Source organism: Hippopotamus amphibius, chromosome 4 (assembly GCF_030028045.1).
Source record: "Hippopotamus amphibius kiboko isolate mHipAmp2 chromosome 4, mHipAmp2.hap2, whole genome shotgun sequence".
In the NCBI taxonomy this organism is placed as follows: Eukaryota; Metazoa; Chordata; class Mammalia; order Artiodactyla; family Hippopotamidae; genus Hippopotamus; species Hippopotamus amphibius.
Window position 1 is genome coordinate 127550276 of NC_080189.1, and position 27021 is coordinate 127577296.

The 27021-nt window shown below is 44.9% G+C and overlaps 2 protein-coding genes across 2 annotated transcripts in view; one reads left to right on the forward strand and one right to left on the reverse strand.

Annotated features, from left to right (window-relative positions):
• Window positions 1–27021, forward strand: part of MCM10 (minichromosome maintenance 10 replication initiation factor) — a 137930-nt gene that overhangs the window by 48385 nt on the left and 62524 nt on the right. The gene's annotated exons all lie outside the window — the stretch shown is intronic.
• Window positions 327–9295, reverse strand: UCMA (upper zone of growth plate and cartilage matrix associated). Its single transcript, XM_057731627.1, has 5 exons — window positions 9174–9295; window positions 8843–8908; window positions 8648–8740; window positions 4682–4780; window positions 327–455 (listed from the first exon to the last, which is right to left on the reverse strand). Exons 1-5 carry the CDS (start codon window positions 9229–9231, stop codon window positions 358–360), a joined length of 414 nt encoding a protein of 137 aa, XP_057587610.1. The 5' UTR covers window positions 9232–9295; the 3' UTR covers window positions 327–357.

Here is a 27021-nt window from a genome sequence, read left to right on the forward strand (position 1 = left end):
CAGTGCAGAGCGTTGACTCAGCGTTTTTATTCATAAGCTGCAAGCAGACACGTGATCTTTTCTTTCTACTGTGATTCTTTCATCGTTCTATGGGCCAGGAGTCTCCCTGTGGGAAGTGGCAAAGCAATAGGAAACCTCTGTAGGGGTGACGCCAGGAGGCCCCACAGGCCTTTGCTCACCTCAGAAAATCATCTGCCCAGAAGCGCAAGCCAGGACATCCATGAGAACAGAAGGCCCCAGGCTGAGGCCCTGTGAAGGGGCCTGTTTGTGTGCAAGAGGGATGCCCGAATACCGGGGGGGGGGGGGGGGGGGGGGGGGGCTGTCTCCAGCTCTGTCTTCGGGTCTGTCAGGCCAGAGTCAGATGCGGTGGCGGTTGTAGAGATAGGATGGGTACAGGCCATCGTAATGCCACTGGCGCCATTGCTCGATGGCCTCGCGGCTTCTCTCTTCCTGCTCTGGGGACGAGAGTTGAATTCTTTATGTGAGGATGGAGGGCTCTGATCTGGGGACAGCCACCAAGTCCACCCAGAGTCCTGACCCCCCACCCCCCCAACCATGACATGAACCACTATGCCTGTGTGCATGGGTGACAGACACAATGTCCCAGCCAAAGGTCTCGTTTTGCCAATCAGGCCCAGACAGGTGAGTGTCACAGAGCTGGTTGCCAGGAGAGTGGAGACTAGGGTCCTGCATTCGGTTCAGTGCGCCTTCCCTGCACAGCCAGCAAAGGGGGAGGAGCCGAGTGCAGAAACTGGCCCAGAGACACACTGACTAAGAATACGAAATCACAGCAGCAGAAAAATAGACTGCAAACCATACTGTTGAAAAAAATCATGGAAGGAAATAATTGTCAATTTTAAGTGATAGAATTATGAGTAAGGTTTTCCTTCTTACTATTTCTTAGCTTTAAAAATAACTTTAGGCTTTTAAAACTAACTGGGAAAGGGGGTGGATGAAGCCAGTGCAGGAAAATCTTGATAATCACTGCCCCCAGGTGATGGTTAAATGAGGATTTGTTATACTATACACTTTTCCATGTGTCTGAAATGTTTCATAGTAAAAGGCTAAAAAGAAGGGAGTTTTTAATGAGTAAGAAAGTCTGATTTCTCTGTCTTTGATAAGACATGTTTCTGAATAACACCTTTGTGAAGCTACAGAATTAGGTTCCAGGTGCCAGTTCAAGACTGCCTGTCACTCACTGTTAGGTACCATGAAAACACAAGCAGGTATCCCAAGGCTATCAGTGTTTAAAAAGCATCCTCAAAAAGTTGGACAGAATTACCATATAACCCAGCAGTTCTGAAAATAGGAATAGATGAACAGATAAGATGTGAGCTGTTAGATAGACAGGAATGTATAGATATGTCTATGTAGTATTCAGCCACAAAAAGGAATGACATTCTGATACATGCTGTAACGTGAATGAACCTTGAAACATGCTACATGAAATACAGTAGACACAAAAAGACGAATGTGGTGTGACTTCTCTTCTATGAAATGTGTAGGATAGGCAAATTGATACAGACAGAGAATATATTAGAGGCTGCCAGGGGCTGTGGGGGGAGGGGAGTCAATGCCTAATTGATACAAAGTTTGTTTGAAGTGATAAAAGGGGTTTGGAAATAAATAAAGGTGATGGTTGTGAATGTACTAAATGCCACTGAATTTGTACACTTAAAAATAGATAAGATGGCAAATTTTATGTTCTATATATTTTACCACAATTTTTTTTTTTAAGTATTTGGGGAAAATGTTGGAAGAGTAGAAAGTTAATAGAAGATAATAGCGAGGATTCAAAACTCAAAATGTCTGCCTTGCCTGTTTCTCAAGTGTGGGCTTCACCAAAAGCCTGTGACCCTGACTTTGGTGCTAGTGAAATGCATCCTCTGTGGCACTGGGCTAACAGGACGGCCTGGTGGCTTCAGCATATGGAGAAAATGGATGTCCCTGTGGTCCTTAGCACCTGGGAGAGCCAGGTGCCCTCAATATGAAGGGCCCTTGTGAGCGCAGGGTGTTCAGGCGCCTTGTCTGCTGGGCGTGTTTCCTTCTGTGTGAGCTTGAGGTGCGCTACCCTGGATGCTGGGAATCCTCTTAGGGACTTGGTGCCTCCGAGACAACCTGGAGCTCAGAGAGCCAGGCCAGGCTGTTAGCCTTGGGCCGTTTCAGAACTTTCTCGGGCCACATAGGGCAGCTACCCTTGGCCAATCTTGAGAGCATGATTTTGACATAGAAGTTGATTTTTCCTTCCCAGGTCATATCAAACCCTTCTTAGACCATTTCATTTAGACAAAGGGAAGGTCTCCCTGGTAAAGACCCAGGGCCTGGACACTGCGGCCTTCGTGTAGGGACCACTTGTGGCCAGGCATCATGCAGCCAGCCTGGGATGGCCTGACCTGGGCTTCCAGCTTTGAAGGTGGAAGCAGACCTGGGTACTACGTATGCCTTAGAAGTGGGAGCTCAACACTGTTTATCCTGGAGCTTTCAGAGACAGAACTCAGTTATTTTTGCCTTGAAACTGGTTTTGTTTTGAGTAGAGTTACAACAGGAGTCTGTTGTGTACAATTCACTGCTCACGGTGGAGGTTTCCGGCAACCTGGCCTCTGTGCATGGTCTGTTCTGGGGCAGAGGCAAGGGAAGGAGGGAAGCTGAAATGAGTTTCACCTTTGTCAGCACATACCCTCAGCCAGGCTGGGCCCGCTGCACCGCTTTGCCTCCTTCCTTTATCAAGCTCGGGGGAGACCCTGCTGGGCCGCTCTGCATTACCTCCTCCCTCCCTCCATCCTCACATGTCAATCCTTGGATTGAAGAAGCTCTGCAAGACCTGTACGCATTTGGTCATCCTTCGTTTACAAGAACATGGCCTTTGCTGGCAAACTCATTTAAATCCTTTATTACCTATGTCACCTGGGCATTCACATATCCTTTCTAAGCCTGAGTTTTTAAAACCGTAATTTGGAAATTAAAAGACCTGAGAGGCTGGTCATAAGGATTACATAGTTTGGTACTGTGCCTTGCAGGGCAAGTGCTCAACCAATGACAACAGCTGCTGTCACTGCAGTCCCCGAAGGCCTGTGCCCTGCCCTGGAGCCTCTGCATCTGTGGGCCTGAGGCCCCTGACCTTAGTCTCCTCTGGCTTTGGTGGAGAACCTGGCATCCCTCGTCCTAATTCATCATGGGAGGGAAAACAGTGAATGTTTTCCGTCCAGATGCTAGGGATTTGGACCCTGAAACATTTAAAAATGCACAAAATAAAATGCTGCTATTAATACTATGAGTTTAAAAAAAAAAAAAAACCACTGAAGGAATTTTACAGGCCACATTCTCGTTTTTTAAATGCTTCTCCCCAAGCTGCCCACCAAGGTAAACAAGTCTTTAACAGAAGTACTTGCTTCTGAATTACAAGAGTCTGAGCTTTTCCCAGGATGTTGACTTGCCAGGATCCTGCCCAACACCTGTCTGCAGGGCTCAGCCAGATGCCACCTGCAAGGCCATGGGCACAGCTGGCAGCCCCCTGGCACCTGGTGATGGTGTCCGTTCCACTGAGAGGTGCCTTTAGGGCTTATTACCTCCCAAATCCACCAGAGCAAGCAAGCGAGGAGGTTGACAACTTCAGAACTAAAATTGCAGACTTTCTCTAACAAAGGTCACCTTAACTGGGGTCTTATGTCCAGGCTCACCTGCATCCAGGTACTTACCCAGAAGCATTTCAATCTTGAAGTTTCAGAAAAGACAACAAAAAGGAATAAAAACACACATTGGCCTGCCTGGCCTGATCCCTGTTCCATGTTCTGTGGATTTTTTGCTATAGGTGACACTTGAGGGCACTTCATACATACAAAGCTGAATCTGCCCCCCCCCCAACCCCCCATAGGAGGTTGTGGTTCAAAGGTAGAGCCTCCCTCTACCTCCACCCTCGCCCACACCCAGAGGCCTGGTTGAAACCAGCATTCCTGCGGGGAGGCTGGAGCCCCGTCTCCCAAGGCCAGAGGGTGGGATGAGGTGTGCTAATTGAGTGTCTGGTGAGAGACACAGAGGCAAAGGCCAAAGCTTTGCAAACAAGACACTCGCAGCACCTGGGTGAGGGAACGCGCACACCCTGTAGGAACGCGCAGGGGCCCAATGCCCTGGGTGAGAGGGAGTGGTCCTGTGGACTGTAGATGTTGAAGTGGGAGGTGGGGAGGGTATGGAGCAGGGCCCCGTGACCGGAGCTTTCTGAGTTCGCTTGTCCTGGTTTGCTTCCGCTGGTCAGCAGATGCCGATGTTAGTGACCAGGTAAATGAAGGCCTGGGTTTCCCAGGATGGGCAGTTCCTAGAGCCATGACATTGACGCAAATCCAAGCGACATGAAAGTGAGTTTGAAATCCTCCCAGCCCACCAGTGCAGGTGCTAAGACAGAACACACCCAAGTAGGAGGAGAAAACACTATCAACTGAAAACTCCCCCAGCCCCACAGTCCCCAAGCTGGTGGTACCCCAGGTGTTCTGTCCTCTTGCATTTCTTCTCAAGTTCTGTAGCCACTTTTGTGACTTTCTCCCTTTTTCTTTGGAGACGTCTATAGATATGAATTGAAAGTAGAGCTCTTACCTTCCTCTAATTAAAATTTAGGGAGAAGTGTAGGCAAATCACATGGCTTTCCCACAAAGCTCCACTTCCCCGAAGTCACTGGCTGATGTGCTCTTACCATCGTTTTGCTCCTCCACGAAGTTCTCAAGCTCATTCCTTTGTTCCTCCTGATACTCTCTTCGCAGCTCATCCACCTGCAGCTTCTGCCTGTTTTCCGCTGGGGGAAGGGAAGAGGTGAGAGTTGCCCCCAAGAATAGTGGCAGCCACATGCATTTAGGAGGACAACAATCATTCTGCCTAAGGAACGTAATCAGGTGCAGAAGGGGCTGTTTGTGAGGGGGTAGGGGTGGGGCTTCACTGAAATGGTTCACTCCCATCCCACCACTTCGTTTTGTGAGAGGACTGAGACCCCAAAAGTTGAAGCCATTTAGCTCCAGTTGTAAAATGAATGGTGTATCCAAGCATGCTCAGCCTCTCAGAAGCTAGGAATTCAATGATAGAAATGAATTCCCTGAGAGAATAATCCAACTTAATTTCACATCAACACCTGCAAGTCCATTCAGCATCTTTGTGCTCCTGTCACGGCCAGAATATATGCTAAGCACTGGGATGAAAAAGGCAAGTAAGAAAGATTCTGTCCCTCTGCCTAGGAGGCCTGTAGTCCAGGAGAAAGACATGAAAATAAGTTGCACCCAGCATTATGGCTGCTATGATAGAAATAGCCATAGGGCATGATGATGGCATGTGGTCCAGGGCATCTAAGGTGATCCTGGTATTCATGCCCTTAGGTGATTCTCTCCCCTTGTGTGGCTCGTTTCTAATGGGCAAAATATGGCAGAAGTGATGGGATATGACTTCTGAGGTTAGGTTACAAACAAGGCTGGCTTCCGTCTTGGGTTGGTCTGTATCTGTCTCTCTGTCTATCTACCTATCTGTCTACCTCTCACTTTTGCTCTGAGGGAAGCTAGCTGCCACGTTGTAAGCTGTTCTGTGGAGAGGCCCACTCATGGCAGGAACTGGTGTCCTTGATCAGTAGTCAGCAGGACCTGAGGCTTGTCAACAGCCATGTGTGTGAGCTTGAAAGCGAATCTGCTTGTGATCAGGCCTTGAAATGAATGCAGCCCCAACCAACACCTTGACTGCATGCTATTAAAGACCCTGAGCCAGAGGCCACCAGCTAAGCCGACCCTAGACTCCAGAAACTGAGACAATCAATATTTGTTGTTTTAAGCTGCTAAATTTGGGGCTCATTTGTTACACAGCAGTAGCTACAGGATATGGAGTGATCAGGTATACTCTCTGATGATGGAAATACCAACCTCGGATATCCCTTAGTTTGTGTGGCAATGCATCCCAGTAAAGTTGGCTGTAAACTTTTTTATGAGGAGTCCCAGTTTCACATTATAAAATTGGAGGTAAACCTCTGTGGTTGGAGAAATACCCCCAGTGATAAATGAAAAATGAGAACACATAAACACGGCGACCATTCCTTGGCTGTTGAACATGAAGCTTGCCAGAGGGACTCCTACCTGAGCTACCACATCACATCTCACCAGCAGGTGTAGCTGTCCCTCACCTGCTTAATGTAGCCCCCGCCAAAAAATCTCTCTAGATTTTAGATTTTCCAATGTAAAGTAAGTTTCTAGGTTCATCCATTTGGCCCTCACATGTTACATCGACCTCTTTGGTGTGAGAGCTGTGGTTGTCTGGCGGAAATGATTTAAAGCTCTCAGTTTCAGCATGTATCTTTCAACAGGGCTTTAACGGGAGAGATCCACATAGGCAGGAAGGTGTGGTGCGGGAGAGCTGGTCCCTCAGAACACCTTGCGCAAGCACGGTGTGATGCCCTTACATCACAGCGAGGAGACAGAGGTGCTGTTGTCCCCACCAGCCACAAGGAGCAAGAAGAAGTGGGGGGTTGATGATGGAAACACACTGAGACAAGATGTTGGTTTCCTGCCCCACCCACACTACGGAGGTGGTGGGAGAAACAAGAAATATTTCTTTGTGAAATGTACCATAAGCCATCTCCAATCCTTGAAGGTAAGGAGCCTACGCTAAAAAGTTATGTAAATTCTAGTTATTGATTTTATTTTTATATGACTTAATGTAACTCCAGTTAAAAATCATGTTATCTGTGAATTGGTCTCAGTGCATATCCCCCCATATTTTTCCCACACTTGTGCCTCTGCCTGCGTAGTTGCGGGCATCTTTATTCTGGCAAAAGGGATTGGTACTCCAGTCCTTCCCCATGCCTCGCCCCTTGCCCCACATCCACACATCTCTTAGGAGGGGATTCAGGCTCAGAGAGGTACAGTGGCCTAATCAAGGTCACACAGCTGGTCAGGCCAGAGCTGGGACTGGCCTAGAATGTACCTTGCACGCAGCATCCACCTTACAATCCACCATAAGCCCTGATGTTGCTCCAGGTACCAGAAAGCTGCTGGGGGGTGGGGGTGGGGGTGGGGAGGCAGAGGACAGGAGGTTTAGAGGGAACAGGAGGCAGGTGCTTACCAAGCTACCACCAGTTCCTAAAGAAACATTTTCCATTTCTGTGTACTCCAGAAAAGAAACAGTCTTCCCAAATTGCCTTTTTGGAGGTGCCACAAATTGGCCCTCTGACTCAGCAATGAATAAGAATATAATTCTTGGGACAAGATGCTATTTTTATGCTATGCACCCTGTACATAGGATACATCCCTTCTAAGGAACGTGCATTTCCTCAGATTAGTTCCTCCTTTTGCCGTAAAGTAACCTGCATCTTTACCCAGAAGCTTAGAGATAGGAGATGCCTGTTTTCTGGTTCCAAATTCAAGTTTATCAAAATGTCGCCTGCCTTTGCTGAACCTGAGACATAATTGGGCATTGTTCTGCCTATCACCAGAGTTGACCAGGTGACAGCAGGTGCACTCAGGTACCTCCTAGGCATTCACCAGGCTGTCCTGGGTGCCCACAACTGAAACCCTGAGCTTCCAACCCGGGGGACGGACCTCTGGCTTAATCATTGTTCTGAATCCACTTAGAGGATGGAAACTATTTGCCTCTTAAATTCATGCCCGTTCCCCGCTGGGAGTCTGCCAGAAGGTTGCTTCTCTCATTTCCATCAAGAACTGCCCAAGCTCATCAGTCTTTTCAGTGTTTCTTGACATTTGTTAACCTTTAAATCCCAAATTCTGTGAGGCCTGGAGATTTTCCCAGTGTGGTTGTACTTCTCCAATTTAAAAAAAAAAAAAAAGGAATTTCATCTCCAAGCATTTTCATCTCACTTCTTGCCCATCATTTGAAAACAGTCCTGTTATTTTCACTGAGCAAGTTACCTTGCTGAGTGTGCTGAGAGACACAAAGGGTTTGTTCAGACACACACACAAGTAATGAATCAAGCCTTGGACTCAGAGACGGTCAGAGCGGAGTCCTTGGAAGAGTCTAGTTCAAGGGCAGAAAACTCAAATGCCTTCAAGGGTCGGCGGGTCACGGAAATGAGGATCCCTGCCAGGCAGGGGACACCGGGGCCTACTTCAGGCTGAGAAGGAGACATACTTCCGAGCTCAGAAGCCTCCCAAATGCATTGGAAGCAAAGACTTAAAAATACTGCTGGCTGAACACCGCTCTCTCAGGGGCTTATAAATAAGGAAACCTGGGTCCAGGGAGAGGAAGTGGTCAAGGCCACTTAGCAGCAAAGCTGTCACCAAAGCCACATGCCCAGTTCCCGGTCCCATGTGCCCTCTTCCCTGCTTGCAGTGCTGCTCTCTTGCCTGTTGAGGGTACACCGTGAATTACCCAGAGAGCACATACTGACCGCCAGGGAAGTCCCCTTGGGACATTTTTAACTTTCAGAAATCGAGATGCAGTTCATCACTTAAGTGCATTCAGTGTGGCCTTTCCCCTCTCTATTCCTTACACCGACAGATAGCCAGTCAAAGACTGGCCTACAATCGAGGAAACATGGTATGACTTCTAATTCAGAGCTGCAGTCACGTTGACACCCAAAGGCCTAGGTTTGTCCCTGGCGGCCCCTGCAGGCCGGCTGACTGTGGGAGAGAAGGAGCAGGAGGCAAGAGCAAAAGGCAGACACCAGCATCCTTACCATTGACCTCATCTCGGGATTTGGGAGACCGCTTGCCGCGCTTCTTGAGGAAATTCAGGGCATCTAATTCCTGCATGAAAATCTCTTCCACACCTGAAACCCAAGAGAGGCCAGTCATAACCAGCAGGGGCTCACCAGGGCAACCTCGGGAGCCAGCCCATCCATCCCGCACCCCTGGGTGGCCCTGGCACTCACCTGCCTGCACCTCTTGTCCTGCCGGCTGCCTGGTGCCCACCGACGCAGCGATCCCCTCTCGCAGCGCTGTGAGACAGGAGCACGGCATGAGGGAGGCTTCCCCCTGAGCCAGGCCAGGACAGTCCCTCCCAGGGCTGTGACTTGCCCTGGAGACTTGGATGCCTCCAGTACCCAAGAAACCACCAGGCAAGCTGTTTTCTCTGTACTGCATTGTGTTAGACACACAGACACACACACCCAGGTACAGTAGCCACCCCCTTTACCTGGGCCACCTGAGCAGCCTCACCTAACACCTAACACCAAGTCCATCCTGGAGCCTCCCCATACTCACTGGACAGGACCACAATGGCCGAGAGACAGGAGATCAGGAACAGCTGTCTCCAGGCCATCTTTGGAAAGGCTGAGGCTTTGTCTGGGAACTGCAGACAGAGAGGGTTCCACAGACCCTGAGGCTGCTGGGTCCTCACTTCTGTGTCAGGCAGACCAGGAGGGAGAGAGAGCGAGGCAGGAGGCTGGGATACCACTGGAGCAGGGAGGGCTGGGGAGGAGGGAGTGGGAGGGGTCCCGGCCGTGACTTCCATTGGCTGCTCCAGCTAGAGCACCGGAGATGTTTTTGGCACCTTGCAAACCTCACAAAAGCCGAGCCTGTCATCAGGGTCCCAGCCAGGACAGTTCTGAAGTGGCCTTTCCAAGATCTGCACCCACGGAGTTGCTGTTGGAATGCCCAGCCTCAGAGTCAGGATTCCAAAGACCAAGGGCAAGTTGCAAAGAGCCCCTGACATCTGCTTCAGGGGAGGTGGGGACTCTAGTCCTGGAGGCTGAAGCATGTGGGAGTGAAAGGGGGGGCTCAGTGGGGGACTTGGACTCAGCTCTCAGACCAGGAGGGGCTGTAAAAGGGCCAAAGACGCCCCCCCCCCCCCCGGAGATGCTCACACAGACACGTGGGCAATCTGGGCAGTAACCCCCTCCTTGCCATGTCCCCAGCTGATGCTCACTGTCAAGCAAAGCACAGACCCCTGGGCCCGGGGTCCCAGAGCCCTTTCAAGACATCGAGGAAGAGAGGCAGTCAGCCTTCCACGGGGGAGAGGAGAAGCACAGTGTGTAAAGAGCCCCTCCACTGGGCATACTTCTCTAAGGCACACCCCGCGTAGGGGAGGAAATGCATTCCTAGACATGGGAATGCTGATGGTCCAAGCCCTGTGGGCTGTCAGAGCCCAGTCCCTTAGGAGCTTTGTTCTTGATGCTGTCATTTATTCTGAACCATCCAAAGAGTTGGCCTTTGGGCATTGTTTAGCATCGTCCTCATGGTGACCATCACTAGACCCACCCAAACGAAGCTCCCCTTTCATTAGACCTGTGTAGCAACCTCCCGCACGCACGTGGACCATTGGTGGGAAAAGAATGTTAATAGCAGAAAAATAACCAAGGCAGAGCAAACAAAACAAATTGGTTGTCTGCCATTGGAGGGAAGTGCCACTGACACCTGAGCCAGCTCTTGGTGGCCGGGAGCACACAGAGGGCTCCCCTTCAACACTGGCTGACCCCACTTAACCAGGTGCAGGTGGGCTCTCCTCATCAACCCAGGAGGGGCAGCACCCGTGAGGACACATCAGCAAGGATTCACCTGTCAGGGTAACTAGCTGTCACGTGAAAGAGGGAAGGGCCACGAGACAGTGATGTTGATGGGACTTGTGGGTGAGAAAATGGGTGTGTGAAATATCTGTGACATCCTTGATATCCTGATTCTTCTTGCTGCCTTGTTTAGTTCCATTTATTTCAGCCATGAGTATTTATGAAACACCTACTCTAAGCCAGGCACCTGAGCCAGTCACACGCTCACTAGCTTTTAGTAAATCTGCCCAACGTCTCCGAAGTACCTTCTGCCCGAAGTCAGACGCTGTGCATCCACTGTCCACGCAGAAAGGCTTAGGGAAGAATCTCAAGCCCTAGAAAGTCCTTTCAGACCCAGCCTGGAAGAAAAGGGCAGGAAATCCAGAATTCACTGAATGGAGGATGGAGGCTTGAAATGGGACGCAAGCTCAGTTCTGGAAAAGCAAGCTTCCATTTCTTACATACCTAGGCTGAGATTCCTATAGGCTACACTGATGTGCTCCAAGGAATGGTCTGGCCACAGCTGGTCTCCAAGTATAATCTCTCAGTTTCTCCAGAGCTTTCTCTTCCTCTAGACCCTTTGGTGTCTGCACTTCCCACCCTGTTTCATTTTCCACTTTCAGCTCTGCTGCCTCTGGGGCTGTTCACCACGCCTGGCTGTGGTGCAGAAGTGGCCTCCTTGTGACATCATACCCCGGAGTATGACAAGCCACCCTCCTCAAGGCAAAGGCATGATTCTAAATCAACCGTAATTTTATGAATATACTAAAACCCATTGAATTGTGCACTTCACATGGATGAATTGCATGGTATGTAATCAATATCTCAAAAAAGCTATTACAAAAACAAGGGACTTCCCTGCTGGCACAGTGGTTAAGACTCCATGGTCCCAATGCAGGGGGCCCGGATTCAATCCCTGGTCAGGGAACTAGATCCCACATACATGCTGCAACTAAGAGTTTGCATGCCACAACTAAGGAGCCCACCTGCCGCAACTAAGGAGCCCATGTGCTGCAACTAAGACCCAGCACAGATAAATAAATATTAAACAAAACAAAAACATGTATATATGCATGTATTACACAATATGGAAACAGCTTTAAGATACTCATCTATAGGGGTCATGGCGGGGGTGGAGAGGGTCAGGAAGACTTTAAAGAGTGGTGGCTGAGACGAGGCTTGAGAGACGAGGGTTTCCAGAACCCAGTCAGATGGAAGGCATTGTCAAAGGGCCCAGAGGAGTGAAGCCCTTTTGAGAAACTGCAGGCATTGAGTAATAGCAGAGCACGGGAGCACATGGAGGGGCTGGGGGTAGTCAGGGCCTAGGTCACAGGGCAAGGGGTCTGGCCTCCATCCTTGTGAGACTAGCATGACAGCTATATGCACATATCCCAGGGCTAGTCTCCCAGTTCAGTCCCAGCTCTGGTCTGAACCAGCTGCATGGCCCTGGGCAAGTGATTTTACATCTCGGTGCCCAGTTCCCTGCTCTGTCATAGATTGATGTGAGGATTGGAGATAATACATCCACAGCTCTTACAACAGTCCCTGGCTTGCACAAACCATTGTGTATGTGTTTGCTCTCATGACACAATAATGACCCATTGAATAATTTTGAGCAGGGAAGTGACAGAAGCGTTTTGGATTTTTTGGGGGGAACACCACACCCATGATGTGGAGGGTAAAGGGGATTAGGCTAAAGTGGAGAGACTTAGAGAAGGCGGTTGCAGTAGTCCAGATGAAAGATGATGTCAGCAGGAGGCAGGAGGCTTAGGAATGGAGAGGACAGATACTTTAAAAGATTGAAGAAATAGAATAAGTAAGACTTGATGACTAGTTAGCTCAAGGGAGTAACGGATTGGGAGGTGTGCATTTCAGGTGGCTTCTGAATGTTTAGTCTGAATATGTGGGTGGATGAATGGTAAGATCATTTTGTGAGGTGGAGAAAACAGAAACAGAAAGTTCAAGGGATGTGTCATTGGACAGATCAAGTCCAGTGGTTTCTGGATTCAAACCAGGTCTTCTGATGTCAGATCCAGTGCTCTTCCCATTTTCCCATAACCATAATTTTGTGAATATACTAAACCATCCCCACAATCAATTTTAGAATACTTTCATCACCCTGCAAAAGAAATTCCAGGGACTTCCCTGGTGGTGCAGTGGTTAAGAATCTGCCTGCCAATGCAGGGGACACAGGTTCAAGCCCTGGTCTGGGAGGAACCCACATGCCGCAGAGCAACTAAGCCCGTGCGCCACAACTACTGAGCCTGCACTCTAGAGCCCACAAGCCACAACTACTGAGCTCATATGCTGCGATTACTGAAGCCCATGTGCCTAGAGCCCATGCTCCATAACAAGAGAAGCCCTTGCACTGAGAAGCCCGCGCACCACGATGAAGGGTAGCCCCTGCTCACCTCAACTAGAGAAAGGCCGCGCACAGCAGCAAAGACCCAACACAGCCAATTAATTAATTAATTAATTAAATTAAAGAACTGTGTCAGGTACATTAAAAAAAAACCTTAAGCTTATTTAAAAAAAAAAAGAAAGAAATTCCATAGCCATTAGCGGTCACCCCCCATTTTTCCCAACCCCCAAAGTCCTGGGCGACCACTAATCTGCTTTCTGTCTATGAATTTGCGTGTTCTGGACATTTCGCCTAAATGGAATCATGCCGTATGTGGCCTTTTGCGATTGCTTTCACTTCAAATACTGTGTTCAAGGCTCTTTCATGTTGTAGCATGCATCCGTACTTCATTCCTTCTTATTGCTGAATAGTGTCCTATTGTACAGATATACTGTATTTTATTTATCCATTCACTGGTTGATGGACATGTGGGTTGTTTCTGCCTTTTGGCTATTGTAAATAATGCTGCTATGAACATTCTTGTGCATGTTTTTGTGTGGGCCTATGCTTTCATTTCTGTTAGGTGGATACCTAGGTGTAGAATTGTTGGAACATATGGTAACTCCAGGTTTAACATATGGTAACTCCAAGTTTAACTTCTGAGGAACTCTCACATTATAACTAAAATGTTCATTTAGTGAACATAGTTCCTTCAGTGCTGTGAGGTCTCTTTGAGAAGAAGTTTCCACCTTCTTCATACTTGAGATGGTCCCTGGCACCAAATTGATGCTTCATAAACGTTTCAATAAACATTAATCAATGAAAATACTCTGGGGTGAGGGCATTAAAAGGAAACATTTATGAGCTCATTTCAATGGGCTATTCATAAGAAGGTACCCACACAGGGACCTGAAATTTCCAAGTTTATGTATTGCTGGGTTCAGGGTCCTTCTCAAGCAGCAGACATGCATTCTATGCTGCACTCGTGGATTGTCTTCGAGGACAACCACGATGGCCTTCATGTTCCCCTCAGTTAGACTGAACTTTAGACAGGTTTTTTTCTGGCTATAAGCCCCTGACCTCCCTTCTGTAAGAGCATTTAATTTAGAAAACATGCACTTGTAAATTCTTACCTTGCACCTTTGAAATGTATGCAGATCTTCTAACCTCTTGCCAGACATTCAAGCCAGGAAATGTCTTTCTCAAGGATCTGGTTTTCAAAAAAAAAACGTTTTCGAAATGAAAAAACCAAAGGAGATAGCACTTTTATCTCACACCAGGGAAGATAGCACTCATACCCTCTGTGGGAGGGTAGACACCTAACTTTGGTGGGCACTTTATTCCAATTGTGAAGGCCAATTATCAAACACAGGTGGCCTATGCTTCCCCCTACCCCAGCTCTTAAAACCTCCCCAGGTCTGCCGTATGATCCAGCAATTCCGCTCCTGGGTATTTATCCAAAGAAAACAAAAACACTAATTTGAAAAGACACATGCACCCCAATGTTCATAGCAGCATGATTTACAGTCACCAAGATATGGATACAACCTATGTGCCCATCAACAGATGAATGGGTAAACAAGATGTGGTATATATATGTAATGGAATATTACTTAGCCGTAAAAAACGGATGAAATTTTGCCATTGGCAACAAGATGGTGGACCATGGGTATTACGCTTAGTGAAATAAGTCAGGCAGAGAAGGACAAATAGTACACTTTTCACTAATATGTAGAATCTGAAAAATAAAACAAATGAGCAAATAGAACAAAACAAAAACAGACTGACAGATACAGAGAACAAACTAGTTTTTTCCAGAAGGGAAAGGTAAAGGGAGAGGAGCAAGATGGGGAAGGAGATTAAGAGGTACGAACTACCAGGTATAAATTAGTTACAAGGCTGTGATGTACAGCACAGGGAATGTAGTCAATATTTTATAATAACTTTGTATGGAGTACATTCTATAAAAGTATCAAATTACTATGTTGTACACCTGAAACTAATGTATCAATAATATTCTAAGTCAACTACACTTCAAATGGAAAAAAAAAAACGTCCAGCCCTTTTTTTAGTAGAGTTGAGTTCAGTCTCTCTCCTCTATTGCAATAGGCTTGAATAAACTCTTCCTTGCTTTGTCTGGTGCAGTTTTAACTTTGACAAGGGCACTGACTCAACATGTCACTTGATCCCCCAGGGAAAGAGGGCGTAACTCACGTAAGTGGAAATGATCCTTAGGGAGTGGGTCCGTGCAGGTGAGGTCACTAGATGCCATGGCCCAACTGTAAGTGTTATCCTAACTAAATATAGAAAAGCCCACTGTCTGTGCCTGTTACTGATTACATGTTATGTTCTTTCCTTTCACTTCATTTTCAATGGACTAATTATGCTTCTGAGCACCATCCCCATATGGCAGAGGGGAGTTAAGGATTGTACCAAAAGCGGGTCTCATGACCCTGGGAACCAGGAGATCCTCAGAGTTCAGCCCCTGCAGGCGCCCCCACAGAACATATAAATGGACACCTTTCCTGCCATCTCCTCAGTGAGAAGGAAGCACCGTAGATGTGAATGTGAAGGCTTATTTGTTGAGCAAAAGAGTGACAGTTTGCAAAAAAAAAAGTTTCAACTCATTTGAAGTCCCTCTGGCTCTAACTGTGTTGACACAGGTGGATGTGGAAAATGAGGACCTGATGAGTCAGGACAACATCTCTGAAACCTTTCTGGTTTCTTATTTTCCTGTGAAAGACATTCATTTCTCTAAGCACCTAGCCAGAGTGTCATAGAACTTCTTTATAGCTCTTGCCCTCATGTGCCTTGGAAAGGTTATCCATCCCTATGAAAACGGTATCTAGACGTCTCCCTGTGAAACTGTCTCCATTCAGAGCGATTGGCATCGCTGGACTCATGTTCTGTTCTCAGTGTGACCAACGACTTACTTGAGTCTATAGAGAAAACTATAAACCATTCTCTGTGTCTTGCTTTCCCCACATGCCATACAAGGAGGCCAAGAAACATCTGTCTTCTACCGTCCCCGCTAAGATATATGACACATTAGCTGAGGAAAGCTTTGGAAAGGGCATGGGGTATTCATGGAGTATTGCCATGAATAGCTGGCTTGACATTCAGCAGGCAAGCACTGTTGTGGCTAAAATAAGTTACTAAAATATCAAAATATGTCCTTATCAGTTGGTCAATAGCCACTTTCCTGAGCCATCTTTCACCCTCTGTTGCCCCAGGTACCCCAGGCTCTCTCCCAGAACCCCCACTTTCCATAATCCTTTATCCAAAGGGATGATGCTTGGCCCAGCAGGGAACCCTGCTCTCCCCCTGCAGCTGGCCTCGATTCTGATTGGTCAATGTCTGTCCTGTGTCAGCTAAACATATTTAATATCCCTCTGAATTCAGGGATTTCTGTTTACTCACAAGTCCTCTAAAATTACCTTATATTTTTTTCCACCTCTCCCCTTTGCCACCTCTTGTGTTTCTCATACCAAAGTACTATTCCTAACCCCCACCAAAAATCCCATACCTGTTTCAAAGATTCATGTGCACTGAAGTTTAAAGTATCTATACTTATAAAAGTGCAAAGCTGGAAACAGTCTAGATAAAACAACAGGACGCACATTATGGTGTATGTGTGAGAGAATAGTATGTACCTATTGGAAATGTTACGAAAGATGGGAGAATATGGTGGTATAATAGTTGTTGCCAAGAAGCCACAACAGCGTAGGTAGCCAAATGCTTTACCAGAAAGGTGTCCCACCGTAACAGGTTCACCTGGTTTCCTGAAAAATCCCTTTAAAATAGGGGTGAGTAAAGTAAGTTAGTGATATAAGGGAAGGGTGAATTGGCCCCATTTTTCTGGAAGATCAGTCACCTTGAAGGGGTAGATCTTCACTGTTCTGAGAATGAGTCACTTTGGCAGTTCTTGTGGGAGCGGAGGGGGAGGAGGGAAAGAGGAGGAAGAAGAGGGGGTGGAGGGATGTTTCAGGTCAGTGAGGGGGGTCTTGGGCAGGTCCTGACCCAGCATCCCTTGGGCAAGAGTCCGTGGAACCAACAAGATTCCAGAACCAGCAATCACTAAGATTGCTGAGATGTGTCATAGCTTGGGCATAAGACACTAGACTGAGAGTCCCCTGGGGCTCATCCCTCCCCAAAGAAACAAAGTGAAGGACCTTTGCTCTACTACCCATGGCAGCAACTAGAGCAGAGCATCTAGCCTTCACCTCTGGAGCGCCCTGTGCCAGCATGGTCACCTTTCCCCTAACCCTAGGAGCCTGAGCCTTCTGACCCAGACTCACTGGCTCCCACCTTCCTCAGCAGCCTCTTGCCTCTGACCTACTGCCCACTTTCCAAGCCGCCCCAGGATTTGGGAGTGGCATCTTGGTGCCTGGGTTATTGCTGCATCACACCCCTAAACTTCACTGCTCAGAAGTTGACCCATCAGGGACTTAAAAAGCCTCCCAGTCAGGGTGGCTTGAAGCCCCTGTCCTGAAGATATCACTCAAAGGTGAGAACCCACCCCCAAGGGTTTACTGCTCTACATGATGACAACAGCTTAGCTTATACATAGGAACTGAAGACGCGACCCAGCCCGCTGACTTGGACTCAACTCACCAAGGCCAGCTTCCAGCACGAACCCTAATCTCACCAGGTCATAGTCCCAAGACTAACCTCCCAAGATGTAATCAAGGCAAATTGTACTGCTGCCCACAAGACCCGTGATGTACAGCAGGAAAGAGACTGAACTTCTGGACTCTGCTCTTGCCGTCAGATAGGGAGACTTGAATGTTCTCACTCTTGGAGTGGATGTACATTCATTAGCTTTACTCCAGAGGGTTTAGAGATGTGGTTCTCAGACTTGACTGTGAATTCAGATCTCCCTGGTGCTTTAAAAATACCGTTGGGGACTTCCTTGGCAGTCCAGTCGTTAAGACTCTGAGCTTCCACTGCAGGGAGCACGGGTTCAATCCCTTGTTGGGGAACTAAGATCCCACATGTCGCGTGGTGTGGCCAAAATAAATAAGTAAATAAATAATTAATTAAAAAAAATACCAACATTGGGCCTCAACCTCTAAGGGTCTTTGGTGTGTAATTTGAAACATTCATGTCTTTCACAGATGAACCTATCTATGAAACAGAAACAGAATCAAGGACATAGAGAATAGACTGGTGGTTGCTAAGGTGGAGGGCAGGTGGGAGAGGGATGGATTGGGAGTCTGGGATTAGCAGATGCAAACTGCTTTATATAGAATGGATAAACAACAAGGTCCTACTGTATCTCACAGGGAACTATATTCAATATCCTGTGATAAACCATAATGGAAAAGAATATGAAAAAGAATATATATAACAGAGTCACTTTGCTGTACAACAGTAATTAATACATTATAACTCAACTGCACTTCAATTTAAAATTTTTTTTAACATTTTGCAGGGACAGAGGTATTATTGATAACCTAGGTCTGCACTGTCACCTGGAAAGTTGTGCATTTCTCTGAACAAAGTTACACTCTCTCTCTGGAGATGAAAGACAGAGCAGCTTTCTGGTTTCAGGATGGGCTTTCTGAGGGAACGGAAAGGAAAAGGATGCCCTGGCAAGGCCCACAGAAGAGCATAGAAATGAGGTCTGTGGGATAGGAAGTGTGGGCCAAGCTGGCTGGGGTCCCTGGCCATCCAGGAATCCTGTGACTATACAGCTCGTATTCTGGATTCTCCACAGTCTGGACAGCTTGGCACGGCATGAGGCAGGCGCTGGTGGAGAGAAACTAAGTCACCTCCAGAAGCCTGGTCCGGGGCTGAGCCATGTTAAAGGCACACAGGCCCCTCTCTTGCCCAACTTTTGGGGACAACTTTGCAGGAGAGCCTGTGGGGGACTCTGCTAGGCTAAGTCCTACACGACAGGCCTGGGGGACCAAAAGGACTGGACCTCTGACCCTCTTCCTCCTGCCAGACACCAAAATGCCTCTCACTGGAGGGAGAGGGCATCATCCTGTCACTCCCAGTGATAGCTCAGCACTGGGGAATATATTAGGGTGTAGGTTCCCCAAAGTTTGGACACCCTGTGCTATAAGATGCTCCAAGATGAAAGGCTTCCAGGGTCAAATAAATTTGGGAAGTACTATATAGACTCTATCCTCCCCCTCCATGCCAGATTCACAATGCACAGGAGCATATTAAAGGCTCTGACAAGTCCTGCAGCTGGAAAATCTGCTTTTTGTTTAGCATTCCCCAAATTTTATTGATCGTACCATCTTCATTCATAGAGCACCCTTTAACATCCCATGGCCTATTTTGGGACGATCCAACTTGGTCATTTAATAGCAAGAGAGTCTGTAGCTAGAATGGCATTTGTCAATAATCTAATTCCATTTCCAAGAACAAGCATAATGTAATGTGTTACATAATAATTGCATAGTACTGCCCTCAAATAATATACAGTCCAAAAACATGATACAAATGAATTTATTTACAAAACAGAAACAGACTCACAGACTTCCAAAACAAACGTATGGTTACCAGAGAAGAAAGATTGGGAGAAGTGATAAACTAGGAGTTTGGGATTAACATATACACACTATTGTATATAAAACAGACAAACAACAAGGACCTACTGTAAAACACTGGGAACTCTACTCAATATTCTGTAATAACCTATATGGGAAAAGAATCTGAAAAAGAATGGATATATGTGTATGTATAACTGAACCATTGTGCTGTACACCTGAAACTAACAGTATATTGTAAATCAACTTGTGGGATGTTAGTTCCCCAACCGGGGATTGAATCCATGCTCCCTGCAGTGGAAGCTGGGAGTCCTAACTGTTGGACCATGAGGGAATTCCCTGGAAATAGTTTTTTTAAATGACAATAAGCTGTGACCACCAAAGGCATTGGTAAAGATAGAATTGTCTAGGAGAGCAGTCAGTGTAGGCAGGGAAGCTTCTAAGAAAGCCCTGGTGTAAAGGAAGATGTGAGATCTTGAAGGATCAACAGAGTGTGCCTTCAGCGGAGGGCAGGGGGGGAATTCCAAACTGGAGTTATTGGTCTTATCATTTGAAAAAGCAAAAAATCCAGCAAAGGAAGGATAGGCATAGATGTGGACATATGAAAGAAGGAAAATAATCTCCCTCATGCATCCAACTGTGGGCCAAATTGGAGAGATTCTGAATTCAAGGTCACCTCTTCTGACCAGAGGGAACTTCAGATGAAAATGATGTCTTGTCCTGTGACCTAGTTAGACTCTGATTAGCACCATTTTGAAAAACAGTCCAACAGCCCATGGAAGCTCAAAAATCATTCTCCATGTGCACATGACCAAAGCCTAAGCATGTGGTAAATCTGTCCTAAGAACAGTGACTCTTGGCACCTTGCTGTAGAAGCACCATCCTTCACATCATCAGTTCTCCTGACGTCCCTAGTAGGACTCAGGACAACCTCTGTTCCCAGGGCAGGCTCCCACGTCAGCTCTCTGCTGCCAGACAGTCCCTAAGAAAGGCTGGCTGCCTTCAAGCTCAGGAGCTCTGTTCTTGTTGTGTTTTAATTTAGTTTTGTTTTCACTGAAGGAAAGCAAGGAAATGGCTGCTCCAAGATCTTAAAGTGTCTTAACAGCATGAGTTGTCAATTCTGGTGAAATTATTAAAAAGAAAAAAAGCCTCCCCTCTCCCCACCACAAATCCTTGCTTCTTGTACTTTTTTGGCACAGCTAACTCCAGGGAGGGCAGCTAGTGATGGGGCAGGCAGAGAAGCAGCCCCCAGAAGGGCTCTCATCCTTCTGGAAATAGCTGGGAAGTGAGAAAAGCAGAGACTGGCTATTGTGTGGCATAAAAGGGGCAGGGACAGAACTTTCCAAGCATAGGGACAGCTGTTGGAGTAAAACAATGAGAAGGGAGCTTGTACATAGTTGATTGTCTGTGATGTCCCAGGACCTGCATTATCATACTTGAGTCTCAATATAACCTGAGATGGGGGTGTGTGGAGATGACCACCAATTTAGGGATGAGAGAGTTGTTAGGGGCTCCCTTCTTCTTACTGGGATCCTGGACAAATTAAAGAATAAAACAGAGTGGAAGGTGAAGGTTAAATGTCACCTTTATGACTCAAAATCTAGAGTGTGAGAAACCAGGAGTGTATAGAGTTCCAGTTGCTCTACATCTTCACCAACGGCTGATGGTGTTAGTGTTTCTAATTTAGCCAATCAAGTGGACTTTAATGAAACCATATTACATTATGGTTTTAGTTTGCAGTCCCCTGATAACTAAGGATATTGAGCAATTTTTCATGTTCTTATTGGCCATTTGTACTTATTCTTTTGCAAAGTTTCTGTTTAAGTCTTTTGCTCATTTTGTATTGGTTTGTCTTTTTATTTTAGATTTTCTATATTCTTGATATACTACTTTGTCAGATATAATTTTTTAATATATTTTTTAAATACTTTGTCAGTAAATATTTTCTCTAGGTCTATTTCATTTTCATCACTGTGTCTTTTAAATTAATTAATTAATTAATTTATTGGCTGTGTTGGGTCTTCGTTGCTGTGCACAGGCTTTCTCTAGTTGTATTGAGTGGGGGCTCTTCATTGTGTTGCATGGGCTTCTCATTGTGGTGGCTTCTTCTGTTGCAGAGCATGGGCTCTAGGTGCACAGACTTCAGTAGTTGTGCCTTGTGGGCTCTAGAGCCCAGGCTCAGTAGTTGTGGTGCATGGGCTTAGTTGCTCCCTGGCATGTGGGATCTTTGTGGCCGAGGGATCGAACCCATGGCCCCTGCATTAGCAGACAGATTCTTAACCACTGCAACACCAGGGAAGCCCCATCACTGTGGGTTTTAATTAGCATCAGTTTTTAATTTTAATAAAGTATGACTAGTGTTTTTTGTTCATGATTTGTGCTTTCTATGTTCTAAGAGCTACTCCAAGGTTTCAAAGATCTTTATTCTCTTATACAAGTTTTATGTTTATATCTATGATCTATCTTGAATTGTTTTTTTAATTTTAGTTGCTTTATTTTTATTTATTTGTTTGTTTACTTGAAGTATATGATTTACAGTGTTTCAGGTGTACAGCTGATTCAGTTACATATATATGTGTATACATGTGTATATATATTATTTTCAGGTTCTTTTCCATTATAGGTTATTACAAGATATTGAATATAGTTGCCTGTGCTATACAGTAGGTCTTTGTAGTTTATCTATTTTATATATAGTAGTGTGTATCTGTTAATCCCAAATTCCCAATGTGTCCCCCCATCCCTTTTCCCTTTGGTAACCATAAGTTTGTTTTTGAAGTCTGTGAGTCTGTTTCTGTTTCTGTTTTGTAAATAAGTTCATTTGTATCATTTTTTTAGATTCTACATATAAGCGATATCGTATGATATTTGTGTTTCTCTGTCTGACTTACTTTTGTGTATGGTATGAGATAGGAGTCAACATTCATTTCTTTTCCTTATGAGTATTCAATTGTTCCAGCATCATTTGATGAAAATTTTTTCTTACTCCATAGGATTGCTTTGATGCCTTTGTCAAAAATCAGTTAACCACATATCTGTGGGATTATTCTGTTTCATTGATCTGTTTGTCTCCCCTTATGTCAGTTATGGCACCACACTGCCTTAATTTCTGTAGCTTTTTGTAGTCTTTTAAAATCACATAGTGTAATCATTAGAGAAATGCAAATCAAAACCACAGTGAGGTATCACTTCATACCAGTCAGAATGGGCATCATCAAAAAATCTGGAAACAATAAGTGCTGGAGAGGGTATGGAGAAAAGGGAACCCTCCTGTACTTTTGGTGGGAATGTAAATTGATATAGCCACTATGGAGAACAGAATGGAGGTTCCTTAAAAAACTGAAAATAGAGCTACCATATGACCCAGCAATCCCACTCCTGGGCATATACCCTGAGAAAACCATAATTCAGAAAGATATATGTACCACAATGTTCATTGCAGTACTATTTACAATAGCCAGGACATGGAAGCAACCTAAATGTCCATCAGCAGATGAATGGATAAAGAAGATGTGGCACCTATTTACAATCGAATATTAGCCATAAAAAGGAATGAAACTGAGTTATTTGTAGTGAGGTGGATGGACCTAGAGTCTGTCATACCGAGTGAAGTAAGTCAGAAAGAGAAAAACAAATACCGTATGCCAATGCATATATATGGAATCTAAAAAAAAAAACAGTACTGATGAACCTAGTGGCAGGGCAAGAATAAAGATGCGGACATAGATGCAGAGAATGGACTGGAGGACATGGGGTGAGGGAGGAGGCGGCGAAGGGGAAGCTGGGACAAAATGAGAGAATAGCATAGACATATATATACTACCAACTGTAAAATAGATAGCTGGTGGGAAGTTGCTGTATAACAAAGGGAGATCAACTCGGTGATGAGTGATGCTTTAGAGGGCCAGGACAAGGAGGGTGGGTGGGAGTCGCGGGAGGGAGGGGATATGGGGATATATGTATAAATACTGCTGATTCACTTTGGTGTACGTCAAAAACTGGTACAAGAGTGTAAAGCAATTATATTCCAATAAAGAGCTTAGAAAAAAAAAAAGATACAGACATAGAGAACAGACTTGAGGATACAGTGGGGGAAGGGGAAGCTGGGACAAAATGAGAGAGTAGCATTGACATATATACACTACCAAAAGTAAAATGGCTGGCTAATGAGATGCTGCTGCATAACACAGGGAGATCAACTCAATGCTTTGTAACGATCTAGAGGTGTTCGATAGGGAAGGTGGGAGGGAGGCTCAAAAGGGAGGGGATATGTGGATATATGTATACATATAGCTGATTTACTTGGTTGTGCAGGAGAAACTAACACAATGTTGTAAAGCAATTATACTCCAGTAAAGATGTGGGGAAAAAAATCACATAGTGTAAGCCCTCCAACTTTGGTCTTCCTTCTGCTATTCTATGTTCTTCTACATTTCCGTATATATTATAGAAACACTTGAGGGAGATTAATTTGGGGAGACCTGCAATTTTAACAATATTAGGTCTTCCAGTCAATGGCATGACCTCTCTCTCCATTTATTTATTTATTTATTTAAATTTATTTATTTTATTGGCTGTGTTGGGTGTTTTTTTTTTTTTTTTTTGCTGTGTGCAGGCTTTCTTTTTTTAGTTGCGGTGAGTGGAGGCTACTCTTTGTTGTGGTGCGCGGGCTCCTCATTGCTGTGGCTACTCTTGTTGCAGTGTGCGGGCTCTAGGTGCGTGGGCTTCAGTAGTTGCAGCACATGGGCTCAGTAGTTGTGGCTCATGGGCTTAGTTGCTCCGCGGCATGTGGGATCTTCCTGGAGCAGGGATCAAACCCGTGTCCCCTGCATTGGCAGGCAGATTCTCAACCACTGCGCCACCTAGGAAGCCCCTCTCCATTTATTTTGATCTTCTTTAATATCTCTCAGCAATGTTTTTTACAGTTCATTTTTGAAGTGCATAGCTGTTGTAGATTTATCCCTAAGTATTTTATATTTTTTAAAATAAATTTATTTATTTTTTACTTATTGGCTGCATTGGGTCTTCATTGCTGTGCGCAGGCTTTCTGTAGTTGCACAGAGCAGGGGCTACTCTTCGTTGTGGTGCTTCTCATTGCAGTGGCTTCTCTTGTTGCAGAGCATGGGCTCTAGGCACACGGGCTTCAGTAGTTGCTAAGCATGGGCTCATTAGTTGTGGCTCGCAGGCTCTAGAGCGCAGGCTCAGTAGTTGTGGCACACAGGCTTAGTTGCCCCTCGACATGTGGGATCTTCCTGGAGCAGGGATTAAACCCATGTCGCCTGCATTGGCAGGCAGCTTCTTAACCACTGTGCCACCAGGGAAGCCCTGGTTTTTTTTAAGGAATTTAAATTTTTTATTTTCTACTCGTTTACTGCTCATATATAAAAATGCTACTTATTTTTGTATGTTGATCTTTTATCCTGCAACTTAGCTAAATTCCCACACTATAGTAGTTTTTTGTAGATTCTTTAGGATTTTCTGTGTCCACAGTCTTGTTGTTTGTGAGTAAAAGTTTTCCTTTTTTTCTAATCTGTATTCTTTTTATTTATCTTCCCATATTGCAACGGCTAAAGCTTATAATGCAGTGTTGTATAGAGATGTTAGAGAGCCATCTGAAGGAAAAGGTGTTGTATTTCATCACTAAGTATGATATTAGCGGTTGGTTTTTTGCAGATGTCCCTTATCAGAATGAGATAGTTTCCTTCTATTCCTAGTACACTGAGAGGTTTGTTGTTATTGTTATTAAGTTTTATGAAATGCTTTTACTATATCGAGATATCGTACGATTTTTCTTTTATTCTGTTTTTAATGTGATGAATTACATTGATTAACTTTCAAATGTTAAAGCAATATTGTATTCCTAGGGTAAATCCTACCTGGTTATACTGAATTATCCTTATTATTTATTGCTGAATACTACTCATATTTTATTTAGGATTTTTGCATCTACGTTCGAGGGTATTCATCTGTAGTTTTCTTGTAATATCTTTTACTAGTTTTGGTATCAAGGCAATGCCAGCCTCCTAAAATGAGTTAGGAAATGCTCACTCTACTCGTCTATTTTCTCAAAGAGTGTGTGTAAGATTCATATTATTTCTTCTTTAAATGGTTGATAATTCACTAGTGAAATCATCTGAGCCTGGTGTTTTCTCTGAGCCTAGGGTTTTGAGGGAAGTTTAAAATGACAGCTTCCATGTTGTTAACAGATACAGGGCTATTCAGATTTTATATTTATGCTTTTGTCAGCTTTGGAAACTTGTGTCTTTCAAAGAATTTTTCCGTTTCATCTAGGCTGTCAAATTTATTGGCAGAAAGCTGTACATAATTTCCTATTACTAACCTTTCTGTGTTTTTATGACATGTTTTGATGTCCCCTCTTTCATTCCTAATATTGGAAATTTGAATTTTCTTTTTTATCAAATCAGTCTTGCTAAGTGTTTATTGACTTTATTAATCTTTTCAAAGAACCAACTTTTGCTCTCATTGATTTTTCCCCCTGTTGTTTATCCATTTTGTATTTAATTGACTTCCACTATTATTTCTTTTCTTTTACTTTTTTCATTTAATTTGTCTTATTTTTTCTAACTTCTTTTAAGAGGAAAGCTTAAATCACTGATCTAAGCTTATTTCTTTTCTTTTTTTAATTTAATTAATTAATTAATTGGCTGCACTGGGTCTTCTTTGCTGCATGCGGGCTTTCTCTAGATGCGCAAGTGGGGGCTACTCTTTGTTGTGGTGTGTGGGCTCCTCATTGCAGTGGCTTCTCTTGTTGTGGAGCACGGGCTCTAGGCACATGGGCTCAGTAGTTGTGGCTCGCAGGCTCTAGAGCACAGACTCAGTGGTTGTGGCAGATGGGCTTAGTTGCTCATGGCATGTGGGATCTTCCTGGAGCAGGCATTGAATCCATGTCCCCTGCATTTGCAGGCGAATTCTTAACCACTGCACCACCTAGGAAGTCCCCTTATTCTTTTCTAATATAAACATTTTTTAAAATCATAGATTTCCTACTCAGCACTGATTTCAATGCATACTACAAATTTTGATATGTTTTTATTGTCACTCATTTCTAAATGTTTTCTAATTTCCCTTGTGATTTCTTTGACCTGTGCGTTAACAGTGTGTTGTTTAATTTTCAAGTAGCTGGGCATTTTCCAGGTTATCTCCTCCTGAAACATTTTATGGTCAGAGAATATGCTTAGTGTGATTTCAGTCTTTTGAAATTCATTGACACTTGTTTTATGACCAGCGTATGGTGTATCTTCAAGTTAGGGTTCACTGGCAAAGAAACAGTGATTTCTGCAATTGTTGAGTGTAATGGTCTATAAACCATTAGCCTCTCTAAAAGAACTTTGAGAAACTGTGACTCTCCTCACACATTTTAAGATGTTATCTACAGTTTTGTTATAAATTTAAATACTTACAAATAATTTTAGAGATGTTACAGTCATTAACATTTTTAAGTAAAGTTGCTGCATTGCTCTCTTTTAAACATATTCAAGAGACTCTAAATACAATAGTGATTTTACAGCCACCATCATCCATTTAAAAAAACTACATGAATGCTCTTCTTTAACAGTTGGAAATTTGACATATTTTCCTTTGCCCTTTGAATTCTCTTTTTTTAAAATATTTATTTATTTATTTTATTAGTTGTGTTGGGTCTTCATTGCTGCACATGGGCTTTCTCTAGTTATGGCGAGCAGGGACTGCTCTTCATTGTGGTG